General features: G+C 32.1%; 1 protein-coding gene across 1 annotated transcript in view; it reads left to right on the plus strand.

Annotated features, from left to right (window-relative positions):
* Positions 1-14,548, plus strand: part of LOC123680662 — a 42,098-nt gene extending 27,550 nt beyond the window's left edge. Inside the window, exons 2-10 of the mRNA XM_045618667.1 lie at positions 10,614-10,808; positions 10,872-10,961; positions 11,014-11,259; positions 11,319-11,510; positions 11,570-12,575; positions 12,635-12,768; positions 13,041-13,139; positions 13,206-13,391; positions 13,726-14,548. Coding sequence (XP_045474623.1) covers positions 10,614-10,808; positions 10,872-10,961; positions 11,014-11,259; positions 11,319-11,510; positions 11,570-12,575; positions 12,635-12,768; positions 13,041-13,139; positions 13,206-13,391; positions 13,726-14,267 — 2,690 coding nt within the window. The 3' untranslated portion in view covers positions 14,268-14,548. The remainder of the gene's footprint in view (positions 1-10,613; positions 10,809-10,871; positions 10,962-11,013; positions 11,260-11,318; positions 11,511-11,569; positions 12,576-12,634; positions 12,769-13,040; positions 13,140-13,205; positions 13,392-13,725) is intronic.
* Positions 14,549-15,189: the final 641 nt, after the last annotated feature.

Below are 15,189 nucleotides of genomic sequence, written 5' to 3' on the forward strand. Positions count from 1 at the left end.
GAGAAGGCATGTTTTACATATTTGAAAACAAATTTTGAAGTTGTTTCTTCACTCCAGCGAAATTGTTTTTCAACAGAAGAGATAAGTAGGAAAAGATTAAATGAACTATTGCATAGCGTCCTCTACCCTGTAGATTCTTACAATTATTCTCTAGATGAGATCTTGGATATGGAAGTGTGACATACGAGAAAATCAGATTTAATCTGCTCGTACTATTGTTTTTATTCTCGCAGATAACGATAATCATTTCATCATAAACAATGTTGTAACAATAGCATAATCGAAATAAGCTTATTGTAATCTTTTGATGGACACATCTTTTACAATTATATAGCTTAGGGGTCAAGATTAACTATTTCAATTCATGCAGAATTTCTCGAAATTTTCCATTGATTAATGAATGAGCGAGCGCTCAAATGTTCATAACTTCAAATTAGTCTTTCCTCAATTTTTCATTAAAGAGCACTTATTCATTGGTTGCACTAGTCTGAACAAGAGAAAATCAGCGAATTCAATATTATCTTAATAAGACAGAGGTTTAAATTTTTTGTTGAAAATATATGACATTAATTGACTATTTTGAATATTCAATATACAGAATTTATGAAGGAAATAAGAAGTAATTATCTTGATAGAGGTCAAGTTTATATAATATCAGTCGTTAGTTACTTCAAGGTGTATAAATTTTATTATGAAATTAATGAGATATTCATCAATATATGTACTTGAATGAATTCTGAAACTGCCATTGTTCCAAGATTGCAAATATTAGTAATATATCTAGAAAATTCAAGATGAATGTTATTTGTAAGCAGCTACATTGTAATTATTTCGATATACAGGGCGAATATTTGACTTGTACATTTATTTCAATCGAAGATTCCTGAGTTAAAGGTTATACTTTTTTCCTTTGTCATTTTTTCCGATTCGGCTTGGTTGAAAAGATTCAGGCTGTTGAAAATCCATAAAAAATAATATCGCAAATGGAATGGAATCGAAGGAAATGATTTCGGTAATACAGTTTTTTATTGATGCGATGAATCTATTCCGAACAAAATATTCCATCAAAGTCTGGTCAACTCCAGAATGTACCCTATACGAAGTGAGAAAAAATCCAATCGGAAAAGATGGTAAAGGAAGAAATTATCGTTTTGACCTCAGGAATCTTCGGTTGAAATATACGTACGAGTCAAAGACTCTCCTTGTATAGGTAGGTGTATAAGAATTCCTTAAATGAATTTCTTGCATTTGTCCACATTTATTATAATAATAATAATAATAATAATAATAATATCACATATGCATGTTCAATTCTCACATACTCTTTCGGTATCATTCCATGGAGCAAAACAGATATGGAAAACCTGCAACGCAAAATGAGAACCTTGATGACGAAAGCACACAAGCACCATCCGAAAAGTAGCATTGAAAGGACGACACTGCCGAGGAATAAAGGGGGCAGAGGTCTGCTAGACATCATGGAACTTGCCCATGGTCAAATTGAATGCCTACAAACATACTTCAAAGACAAATCAGGCACGTCAGAGATCTACAAAGTACTATGTGAAGCAGACGAATCAACACCTTTGCAACTGCACAAGGATCAATTGTCATACAACCACCAGACAATCCAAGAAAAAATGCAAAGATGGAGAGAAAAGCCCCTACATGGACGACATTTCAACGAGGTGAACCAGGATCATGTCGACATTGAAGCGTCGAACTATTGGCTCACATCAGGTGCGATGTATCCAAAAACGGAAGGATTTCTTTTAGCCATCCAAGATCAAGTGATCTCAACAAGAAATTACTGCAAGCATATCATAAAGGATCGAACTATTACTGACGATCGATGCCGTTATGGGTGTCCAACGAATGAGACAATCCAACATATCACGGGAGGATGTCAAATGTTTGCAGGAAATGAATATAAAGAGAGACACGATGCAGTAGGAAAGATACTGCACCAAGAAATGGCAACTAAATTAACACTAATTCATTCTGAAAAAGTGCCATACTACAAATACCGACCGGAAACCATCCTGGAAAACGAACGCTATAAACTGTACTGGGATCGTACAGTTTTGACTGGTAAAACAGTCCCTCACAACAGGCCAGATATATTGCTAGTTGATAAACATCAAAAGGCAGCAATACTCATCGACGTAGCAATACCCAATAACAACAACATGCGTCAAAAAGAGGTCGAAAAAATTTCAAAATATAGGGACCTCGAATTTCAGATAAAGCGCCAGTGGGGAATGATATCAACGAGAACTATTCCAATTATCATCTCAACAACAGGAATAGTACCCAAAAATCTCAAGAGAAATATCAAGCAACTAGGTCTTTGTGAGTATATATGTAATATAATGCAAAAAGCTGTTCTTTTAGGTACTGCAAGGACGGTGAGAAAATTCCTAGGAAGCGAAGGACAGGTCCAAGGATCACGTGTGAGAGGACCAGAAGTTCGACGAGAACCAGGGGGACCACAACGACCGGACACGACCGAGCTCTGCCCTTCTGATATTTTAAATATCTGGGATTGAGTGAATGTTCCTCTTAGCGAGGAGTGAGAAGCCGACGGCGAGGAGAAATCCTACGCGTATAGGCAAAAGTCGGGATAAAAACTTTATTTAGCACTCGGCTATTGAAAACAATACAAATATAATCCACTAACTTAATTAAATTCTTCATAAATATAACTCATTAAACATTTTTTGAATTCTCTATAATTATTACAATATTTGATATTTTCAGGTAGTTTATTGAAGATAACTAATCCCCTGCTAAATGTGGATTTATTCATTAATGTAGTATTAACTTTTTCTATGTTTTTTATTGTACTAATATGAGTCCGAATATCGAAAAAAAAGAAGAAAGTAGTGAGGTGCTTTTGAGCACTCATCATTCATGCGCCAATTACACCTGTGGACTTACTATAAACAGTTTCAGTTATGTGGCCTCCAATGGCCCAACAATGAAAGAATCAGACTTCATGTCGGTGGTTTTCCTCATTTTTTTTTTTTTTTGGTATTCTGCTAAAATTTTCTATGCTTCTGATGAGGGCATCAACATGAAATTTGGTATAAGGATTGAAATTGTTATATTATTTTTATATTCAATTACAAAATCTACACTTAGTGGCATCAGATTCGCTCCTTTGGTCACATTAAAAGAACAACAATTATCAAATTGAAAATGCTGGAAAAATATAATTATGTTAAATCCGGAGACCTTGGTGGCAACCTAATATTTTAATTAGGTATATGAAGTTCACAGATCATAAAAGATAGGCACTTGGTTGATTTGCCGTGTTAAACTGAAACTTGTTGATGAGTTTGATAGCTTGATAAGAAATTCATATATATATTCTTATATATTTTCGAAGAGTGAAAAATGCCATTCTATTTGTTATAGAAATTTTTCAGATTCATATTCATAAAAACACAACATTCCAAAACTAATTAAAAAAACAAATTAATACACCAATGCTATGATAAGCTATAAGGTTGCAGTTTATACCGAATTAATTCTCTCAGACCTCGAGCCCCGAAATGTGCCATTCATTTTTTATAGCTCAAAAGTATTCTGAGATCTCCTCACTAGACAACGAATTTGGAATTCCCGATACAATTCCGGATAATTTTTAAATCCGCCATATATTATCAACTTTGATCAAACTTGTTCATCGGCAAAATTTTGTGAAAACCACAGAATGTGTGTCAAACGTGAATAATCAATTGATAGGTAAAGTAAGTAAGTAAGCCTCTTATGGCCGAATGCTTATTCTGATGTATCATTAATATCTACTTATAGGTTGTTGAACGCACCTTGTACATATATCTTCATATCGTCCCGAGTATTATGTAATTTATATTAAGGTATTTTAAATGCTTGAAATGCTATTGATCAAGGAGGAGAGAAAGAGGGGGACGATGTGTAAGAACGCGAACGATAACGGTATTTAGAACTTTACGTTTTGCCGCTCAGACAAAATTAATTTCTATCGTCACTACTTACAGTGGCGTATTTTGATTTTAATGCATAACACATAAATAACGATATTACTTTGGCACTAAGATTAAAAAATGCTCGTTGATCTTCAGCTTATGATATCAAATTCTATTTCGGAAATATATCTGAAGATATTTTTTACCTTCAAGTCAATTCCTCGTTTCGCGATATTAATTATCTTCAATATTAATAAAAGGAAATAAATAAAAACACTTGACTATACGTTTCACAATTTCAAAATTTTAAAACTTATAGTCAAGTGTTTTTATTTATTTTCTTTTATTAATATTGAAAGTATGTTTCAAGGGTTTGCGAGGAATCAATTTCGAATTATTTTCAGTATTGGTTTAATATTTTTGATAATGAATCTTTGACATTGTTTACCAAAAGAAAATTGAATCTCCCACTTAAATTTTTCTTGCTCAAGAATACAATCCATAAATTTGTCCTTATTAGACCGAGTTTGTGAAAGTGAAATGTAAGTTTTATGATTGATGTAGTACATAGAGTAATAAACATAGATAGAGGGAGTATACGCAATTTTCACATGTCCCCAACATGATTAGTTATTTTCAAATCCACAAATTTACTATATCATTATGAATGTATTTATATTGAATTAAATATATATATTTGAGTGATACACCATTAATTATGCAAACTTGAATATTTGGAATCCGCTATTTTCCTAATTGTCGAATTTATAATGAGCAGAATATTTATTATTTTTTGTACCTACCTGCTGAAATCCAATTTGGCAATTTTTGATCTTCTAGTTCATCGGTTGTTTCACGTCGTTTGGCGCGCTCGAAGTTTGTTTTCTGAAATTCTGATGTATTTGGTTATTTATTTCAATATATTTTAAGTTAATATGAAATATAAATTATTATTATCATTAATATGATTTACTATGGTATATAAGAAGTGCATTCTCAGTGGATAGTTTGGGACAAAATTTGCTCAAAATAACATATGCTCCCTCTATCTATGTTTATTACTCTGAGATGTAGTATTTTAGGTTGATCGATTCATCTGTTCCTTAGAAAATCTAATATTTCAAAAAAATCGATTATGTTGAAATTCTGTTTATATACATTAACCATAATAGCTGCGTGAACGTTCGAGTGCTCTAAAGCTCCTTACTCCAAGTTTTTTTTCCATATCAGCATAGTTACTTATTTTTGATGAGTTATAGAAAAAAACTGATATATCAAGCACAAGTAATGCCATTTGCTTACACCATCATGCTTGAACCATATCTCTTTTGATTCCATATCAATGATTACATGCTAAAAAAAAATTGATAATCATTCGGCTATATGAGAATTGCCACTTGCGTGACACCTTCTTCAATTTCAAAATACTGGCTAATCATTCCACCAGACCATATTGCACAAATGCAAAAAATCTTTATCCAAACGTTTTTGCTCGAATACCCAATCAGCCTATTATGCTCTACGCATTCCAAGGTCTGCTAGTCATAACGTGCCGTAAGAGGGGCCCAAATGTTGTGCGCACCGGGGAAGGGCTGAATTTGGATCTTCTTCTTCAACACTTTCTCTTACAGCGGAAACATTTTTGGTCGAGCGAGCATTTCGATGATATATGGACCTTAAGACATCAGTAACTGATCAAATCTCTTTGAATTTTTTCACCGTCTTACAAATTTTTTGCTCAGAAGGACGATTATGTCGACCATAATATCCCCGTAAAGCACGAAACCGAATACAGAATCATTATTTAAGTTTTCACAATTTCCACAAATTCAGCAGTAGATTAAAGATCCATATTAAATGACTAACCTTCAATCAAACATATATCGCTTTGGATTAAAGTTGTCTAGACATATGTCATTGAAATAGGATGGTGGAATCCGGTCCACGACAGTAGTGGTACTTATGTTATGTCTAAATATTCATATTTTCGGTTATTCATTGAAAATGAATGTATTATTTTGGAGTCTGGAAATATCGGTCAGTAATTTTGGAGTCAGCAAAATACTTAACCGACGCCTTTGAAATATTCAATGGTAAAGGAAACCTAGAGACTTGGCAACATATGCCGTAAGTAATCCAGAAAGCCAGATCATGCCAAATTCTAATTTTGATGTGGAATTTTGTGACTTCGAAATTCAAATTCGAATGCGTTAGAATATGATAGAAGTTTGGAATGTTAGCTCAAAATAAACTATGTATTCAAGTTCAAAAATCCAAATGGGAAATGGGGGTCCACATTGGAATTAGGGTTCTGATAATAACATCCTATTGGTATCTTCCAAATTAATACTGCCTATCTGGTATGACGTCTCTATTCTAGAATTCGAATTCAAATTTATTCATTTCAAAATAAATTATTGATCCATAAGTATAAGCATAAGAACTCATGACCTAAGAAAACTTGTATTGTATTTTGTAAAAAATTCTTATGTCATAAAGTCCTCAATAACCTAAATAAACAAAAAAAAATTTTTATTATACTCCAAATAATTCATTCAAACACTTTTAATTCTCGATTAATCAGTAAAATTACAGTCAAGAGCTCGTTATCAAATCAAATAAATAGAATTTCGAGTCCATCTTCAGGAAAAATCTGATTTTTGTACTACAACATAATAAATGATCCGATTAGACTCGGTATCAACAAGTACCTACAGAATAGCGATTCCGTAAGCATGACATATGCGGTACTGGTTCTAGTACTGCCCTGAAAACACAGACTCCCGCTGCGTAGAGCCTAATTTATGGAAAATTTCAGATTCATTATAATTTATTCACTCACTGCCAAAGACAGGACAATAAATGGGAAAAAAATATACTCGAGAATAGTGTTCTTGTGTGGAGTTAGTAGGGAGGTCTCTGAAGGAGTGTCGTCCAGGTGGTCAAAGTGGCAATTAAGAATACTTATCTAATTCCGCGACATACATATGTTGCGAACTGGTTTGATGCATCGAAATTGAGATGTCTGGCTGAAAAAAAGAATGAATGAATAATAAGTTGTTTGGGTGGCCTGCGAGGAATCAATGATGAGAATGAACTCGCTAGGGAATTAGCGAATATTCTTGAATATTCTTGTCTTTTTGCACACTCATTTCAGTGCGTATACACTGGGAAAAGTGTTTATTTGAAAACGAAAATTCATTATAGTTAATAAATCATTTATTGGATATATGGACAAACAAATATTAGTTTCATGGAAATAAATAATTTATTTGAAATCATCATTTATTATTACACTTCGTTTATTTACGCATAACTTATATTAATAATGCTGAAGAAATATCCATTTGAAGGAAATAAATATAGTTGAGGTTAATATATCATTGAGTAATAATTAATAAACCTTATTTATATGTAATAAAAATAATATTTCAATTCAGTAATGGTTAACGTATTTCTTAGATAATTATTTTGGTTGTTTCTATTATCCGATTGTTAGGGTCTAAGAAGAACCGTTTGCCAAACTAGGTAATTTTTTAGAGTTCATATTGAGGATATCCGGTTTTGAACCCTAGTCATCTTGATCGCATCTGTTCCCTCTAACCACTGTTTTGCCAACAATAATTAAGCAGGTACAAACGATCTTAACTCAAAATTCAGTACAGATGTGCTAAGCAGCGTTCAATAAGCCCATAGTAACACAGATTTTATGAGTTAAAAGGAAATTCAAATCGAAGGAAAAGCTCAAGGACAGATCCTTCAAAGAGATGCGCTTCTTTTTGAGGGATGTGTCCTTTTCCACAGATTGGATCGCTAGAATTATGTTAGTTTGAAAATTATTAATAAATCCTATATTTTGAGTGAATAAATTATTGAATTCTTGTAAGAGTTTATTCATAAATAGCAAATGTTCGTTAACTACCAGTTGAAAATTTGTTGTTGATAATGAATTTATGTTATTCGTGGATATAACATAAGTTCATATAAATTATTTATAACCGAAATATATCAAATATTATCAAATACCTAGTAAACAAATATTTTATTCTCTATTAATAAATTTTTGAAAGCATTATTTAACTTAATGAATTTATTTAATATAAATCTGCTGTAAAAGTTGTGAGAAAATAACCTTCAAATAAGTGCTTTATTTATTAAAAAAATATATGGATTTCTCTCAGTGAATCATTTCGACACAATGTCTTTTGAACCGGAAATTGTCTTGAATAAACAAGTTGTACGACCTGATGAAGAATTTGTATAAAATTCAATTCTGTTCGTCCTATTGTGAAAAGGATAACATACGAAAAAAGGGAAATATGTAGTGACTTGAAACTTTCAGGGTTCTCACCGAGGAGGATGAATATTCTGACCTATTTATTTTCCAATAACAAGAAAATATCGTTGATAAAATTGAAACTTAATACTTAGTTGTAAAATACCGTAATGAAGAAATTGCGGAATTTTGTTTGACCAAAATTAAAAAAAAATTAGAAAAAATTTCATTTATCGAAAATTATTCGGTAATAGTTTGCTGTATAAAACAACTATGCATATAAAAATTGAGCTTCTCCACTTCTTAAATAAGAGGTTAAACGAGATTTTCCTGCAAATTTCTTTTTAGGCAAAGCATGAACAATATGTAAACATCTTGTCCTTTTGAGTGAACGAGAAAAAAAATTTTCAATAAATTTTTAGATTGAAATTACTCAAAATACGTTATATCACAAGAGCCTATGAGTCAAACGATTTAACTTTCGTAATATTTTGAGCATGATGATTTTGTTTGAAAAATTCATGTTTGTACAATAATTTCATTTAATTGATTATTCTTACCGAAAAAATAATAAATTTGCAAATATTCTCCTAAAAATCATCCAAAATCAAATGCTCATGCCTAAATATTCGTCGTGCATTTAATTCAATTAATTAAACTGGACATTAAGTTGAAGACCTCTGAGGACAGTTTTCACCATTTAGTTTTATCATGATTTTAATTGATTACACATCATAAAGCTTCATTCAAAAAGTCTGAGCAAAGTTTGCATTTATAATTTCGCAATTATTTGGTATTGCTACCTTTCTGTCAAAATATTCATCTGAAATTTTCAGTTTTCAGGGAAAAATATCAATTCATGTCACTCACAATTGTTGATTGTTACCAATAATCTTTTTTCTTTTAATCCACACCAGTGTCTTTTTTTCATGAAAATTATTTCATTGCTGAAATCAAAGGTGCCTCACTAAAAGAAAAGGTAAAATCTGACATTTTTTCATAGAATGTATCTATTTCGAGATAATTGAGTACAAAGCAAACACTGACCACAAAATCTACAAAAATTGATTTTTTAAATTTTCTCATTGGTGACGAATGAAAGTACGAAAATAGTATAAATAACGCTTTTAGATGGAATTTAATTGAACATTCCAGAAAGACACTAAAACAATCAAAAATATTCACTAAAGTTTTTGATGTTTGAGTCTCTGACTAATGTTCTTTTTAAAATGTTCTATTGAATGCCATCTGAAAGTGTTATACGTCAATTTCGGTAGGTTCTTTCATTTATCACTATAATAATGAGAAAATTTGATTTTTGTAGATTTTCGTGGATAGTGTTTGCTTTGTACTCAATTATCTCGAAAATGGTATATTCTATGGAAAAAAATCAGATTTTACCTTTTCTTCTAGTGAGACTCTGTTGATTTCAGCAATGAAATAATTTTCACGAAAAAATGACACTGGTGTGGATTTTCAAAATGAAAAGGATCACTGCACCCCTATATCCTCTTTTTTTAGTGAAGTTCTCTTGATTTCAGATATGAAATAATTTTCCGGAAAAAATGACAGTTGTGTCTAGATTTTCAATAGGAAAAAGATCATCGCTTCTATATCTACGCCACTGGATACTTTCAGCAGGAGTTTTTAACTATTTTGAAACATTAAAAAATTAAAACAATGAATGTAATAATACTAGAGTTACAATTAAAAAACTGATTTTTTTTTTCAAACTTCAACACTCCCTATCGCGAAAACAAAACTTGTTAGGAATGATGTTCATATGAACTTTTTCTTATGAAAAAAAAATTTCATCCGACGACAAAGTTATTGAACTAAAATCTGGACTACCTGATAATGGTTCAAAGAACCGAAACCGATTGCCAAAGAATACAAATTGAGAGTAGTAGTGTTTTCCATTATTATTCAACTAGAAATTCATATTTCTCATTTTTCAGCAAAAATTACGAGAATAATTGATATATGATGAAATGAAAATTGCTTTGAATGCAACAGAAAATTCAATAGCGTCAAAACTGTCTTGTGCTATTTCCTCAATGCAAACTAAATCAACTAGAATAATTATTGCCTCTGGTCAATTTTCAATGTGAATCCTTGATAGTTTTCACATTTTTGTTCATATGAAACTAAACCTAAAATAGTCCATCCGATCTGTATTGAGCCAGATGAATTAGACAAAGCAGGGCAGCGAAATTTTTCTTATCGGGGCGCAAAAATATCAGGCGGTGACCCTGATGCTCATGTGGACCCAAAATCTGAAAAGGCTGAAGTTTTTATGTTCCGATCTTTATATACGACTTATACCATATTTCATCAAAAAATGATGAGAATTAAGTCTCTTATGTATTTTTTTTTCTTTTCAGATTGTTTTTACGATGACCAAAGGTACGAAGAAGGAGTAGAAGTTGAAACGTTCGAACATTGTTTGAACTGTACATGTACTAAAGGTGTTCTACTCTGCTACCTCAGGGTTTGTCCGAACATTCCAAATCCACCACCAGTTGGTTGTATACTTTTGCATCGTTATAGGACTTGTTGTCCAGAACTTATATGTACAGGTACCTAAAAACATTCATTATCCAGTATTATCCAATTCTGATTTTCATATTTGTTGTAAACAGACTTCGTAGGAGATGGTAATGCCTTGGAGGCGAGATCAGAGCCAGAAGAATTTGATCTCTTACCATTTGAGGGTGATGAAGATACTGATGGTAAATATGAAGTAGTCAACTGTGAAATAAGATTCTAAAATTTTTATTTTAGCTTGTATTTTCAACGGAAGCATCTATGGTTCTGGATCAGCAATGGACTCTTCATCACAATGCGAATATTGTTATTGCTTGAGAGGGAAACAAACTTGTGTGAAACCTAAATGTCTTCTTCCAATAGATGGTTGTACTCCAACTTATGACACTAACCAATGTTGTCCTGTCCAGTATAATTGTTCATTAGATATTTCAGTGAGCAGTACCACAACTACAATGATTCCGAAAATAAAATCTAGTACAGGTTAGCCATTTCTTTTTGAATAATTCAACAACAATATTTTTGCTCTTCTCAAATTGTAGGTGGTTGTTTGGTAGACAATGAATTTTATGCAGAAGGTGACAAAGTACTTGGTATTGGACATTCTGCTTGTGATAACTGTTACTGTCTGAGAGGCATGTTACGTTGTGAACCCTTATCTTGTGCTCCTCCTCTTCTTGGATGTACGCCTATAATAAAATCTGGAGAATGTTGTGCTGCAAGTTACAACTGCAGTAAGTACTATAATGTTTGATTATTCTAGTTTCTTGATTTACCCTAAATTTTATTTCAGCCGGAAGCATAGAGATCAACCCTGTACCAAACTACGGACAATATCCAATAGTTAGTGCAGAGTATTCTAAACTACGTAAAGAACAACCTAAGAGACCATACTCGTCCCATTCTTATAAAAATAATAAACCCCAGAATCACGAATCAAATGATCCTTTCTATGTCATTGCAGAGACACCGATATCTAATAACAAAGTTCATCGAAATCAAGATAGTTCGGGAACTACAAGGCAATTCTCAGGATTTTATTTCAATCCAAGTACAACGACTCCTTTCTACTACAAATCTATGGTAAGAGAAGGTGCTTCTACCAACGGGTTTAAACATGTGACAAGGAGTTATCCTGAAAGTAAGTTTAGAAGCAGCACCCTCAATGATAATGACATTCTAAGAAAAAAAGACCAAGAACTTCAGATAACAATAGATTCAAGAGGAAAAAGCACAACACTTAATCTTCTCGATACCAAAATAACGAATGATTTCAATTATATAGTTGACACAACTACAGAAATTTTCAACGTGGAAGAAACAACTAATTTCACAGAACAAACTATTGAAACCACGTCCACAATTGAACCGGATCTGACAGAAACTACATATACCAAAAACGAAGACTACTCAACAACAACAACTGAAGAATTTACAACATTGAAAGAAACTCCAACTACAGCGGATGAAAACATTTCCGAAACAATAACAATCAAATCTGTATTGAATTCAACTGATTGTACTAACGGTACTGATTCGGAGCAAATACTAGCCGAAAAAATCAATGAACTAGCAGAAACAAATCAATATACACCTTCTACTGAAGTGTCCAGTAGTGAATCAACAGATATTACAGAAATTGATTTGCAAAGCAGTTTCGCTTCTGTAGATGGTGGTTTTCCGAAAGTTAAAAATGGATCGAAAATAACGAGTTTATTGAATGCATCGAAAACTAAGGAAAACGATTATGATTTGGATTACAATGATCCTTCTTTACCGCCATCTTTACCAAATCTACAGTAAGTTTCACGATTTGATGATATCGATCATTGTTATAGACATTTTTCATGATTTCCAGTATTATACCATTCTTGGCGGCTGATGCTCTGGACAGCAAAAAAGGAAATGACAAAACAGTCTACGCTCAGGATAAATCGTCAAATGATTCTATTGAGTTCACGAATTTATTTTCTCCTCCAGAAAAAACAGAAGGCAAGTAATAATAACTAAGGTGGAACTTATGAATTTTTCGTAAGCATTCCTAGATATCCCGAAAATTAAAACAGGCATAATATTCTCAAAATTTAACAAGTTAACAAATTTAGATTCAATTAAATCAAACAACATTCTTAATCTTCTCCACCTGATCTTATCTGCTGTTATTATCCTGGCTATACTGTTTCCTATTAGGTTTACTTCTTCTTTATATCGTTCACCCACGTTTGTTAAAGTGAGTTTAATTTATTTATATTATACTATTTTAGGAGGTTTTGTTCCAAATAGTAACCCTGTCATTTTGGAAACCCTTTACGATAATGCAGTGACAATACCTTCCTCATCATCATCAACAGAAAATCCACCAGGTGAGTAAAATTTCTTTCGTAGACATATAAACTCATTATTACAATATTATTATATTCTTTTTGTAGCTAGCTGTTCATCAAGGGGAGAAAATATCCTACATGGCCAATCTGTAGCATCGGATTCTCCATGCACGACTTGTACTTGTTTTTATGGTAACATAGTCTGCCAGAAGGTATCATGCCCATTACCCAAACCAAATTGTAGAAAATCTATAGAAGATTTAAATTTGTGTTGTCCTGTGTATTTATGTGGTATGTTAATTTCCTTAGAGTCTAAAAGTAGTGGTATTCTAGTAATCTAGTGTAGTAAAGGGTTTTCCAATAAGAGATTTCATTTTAAATAATTCTGATAGGCAGCTGTAACATTGAAGATGAAAATTTGCAACAATCTTCACTTCTTATAACAAAGACAATATTTGTGGGCAATTGTATTAAAATGAAGGATTTACAGAAATCTAAAATTACAGTTCTGAATTTCTAAAAATATATATTTAAATATTCAACTGCAACCTTGGTTGATTTTGTTTCATTAGGTATTCGTAACATCGTACATGAATAATTATGGAATTTTCTTCTAATTTTTCAGATGATGTCGACAGCCCTGTTAATGTTCATCGTAAAAATACTCCTGGAAACAAGGAACCAACATTGGATCCGTTCAAAGATGTCATCAAAACTGAACCAGCACCAGACCTTCAATCCCTGATGGTAGATATGCTGCCACACCTTACAAAAAAAACCACCAAAGAACCAACTATTTATATAACAACTCTTCAGCCAGTTACAGTACAACCAGAAGCAGAGAAGACCATCGATAAAAAAGACGACACGTTAGGCTTAGATAAAGTATTGAAGCTTCTTCTTGGAGGATTAGATGATCGAAAAGCAACTTCATCCTCCCACGAGGAACCGATAGCAAAAAACTCTGGAAACCCAGCAGTTACTGATGTTCTGAATAATTTGGAAAATGAAGATCGAAATTCCAGTGCAGCAATTCTCAAACTGGCTGGTTGTAATATTTACGGAAGGATGTACAGGGTGGGAAGAATCATATCCGAACTATCTGGACCATGTTTAGAATGTAAATGTACTGAAGTTGGAGTCCAATGTAAACAATTAACGTGTTGATTGCCTTTTGTATGTTTACATCTGTTGATTGAAATATATATAGGAAAAGCACAGAATAACTCAAGTCTGAGTTCGAATTGAAAGACAGAGACCTAATGGAGATGAAGTGTTATCGTGTACTGTTCCTCACTGAATATTTATAAGATGTACAATTTGAATTATTTCGAAAGTTTCCTTGAAAAATTTATATGTTTGGTAGATGTTTAATTACACTACACAGTGCCTAATAGGTATAAGTGACTAATAAGAAAGCCAAATTAGAAAACAGTAAACATAGAAGAACAGATAATGTAGTGTTTTTAAGAGATTCCCAATGATGAATTATTTTATACAAAAAATGATATCATTTTATATATAGATCTACTAATAATCTGATCATTGTCAAAATATAGATAATATTTTCTGTAATTGCGTTAATCAGAGTGCGAAACTCGGGTAGGATCATTTGAATTCAACGAATTCTCTCTTTCAAGTGTGTTACAAAATATGTTCATTTTGGTTTGGTTCTATACAATTTTCATGATGAAAACATTCATTGAAAATCTTTTGTGATCTCTTTATTGCAAATACTCATAGATTCAATCGCAATTTTAAGAAATCCTGTTAACAATTATAATTTCAATAAATCTCAAATAGCACTAATTAACTCAGTTTTAACAATTATGCTTTAATATTTCGTTCTATTCATTTGCTGTGATCATAACTGCATTATATTTATTTTCTTCTTCTTTTTAGCTTGAACTACTATATTATTTGTAAGTTAGCATAATGTAATTTATGAGAATATAGCATATAATCTATGAGGATCTCAAGAAAGTGAATACTAATTTTCGAAAAACAACCAAATACCAACTATTTTACTGATATTTTATTCTTAATATTCATACTGTATGACTGTGCCATGTTATTTATTAATATTCCA

The sequence above is a fragment of the Harmonia axyridis genome, chromosome 5 (genome assembly GCF_914767665.1).
Source record: "Harmonia axyridis chromosome 5, icHarAxyr1.1, whole genome shotgun sequence".
Taxonomy (NCBI): Eukaryota; Metazoa; Arthropoda; class Insecta; order Coleoptera; family Coccinellidae; genus Harmonia; species Harmonia axyridis.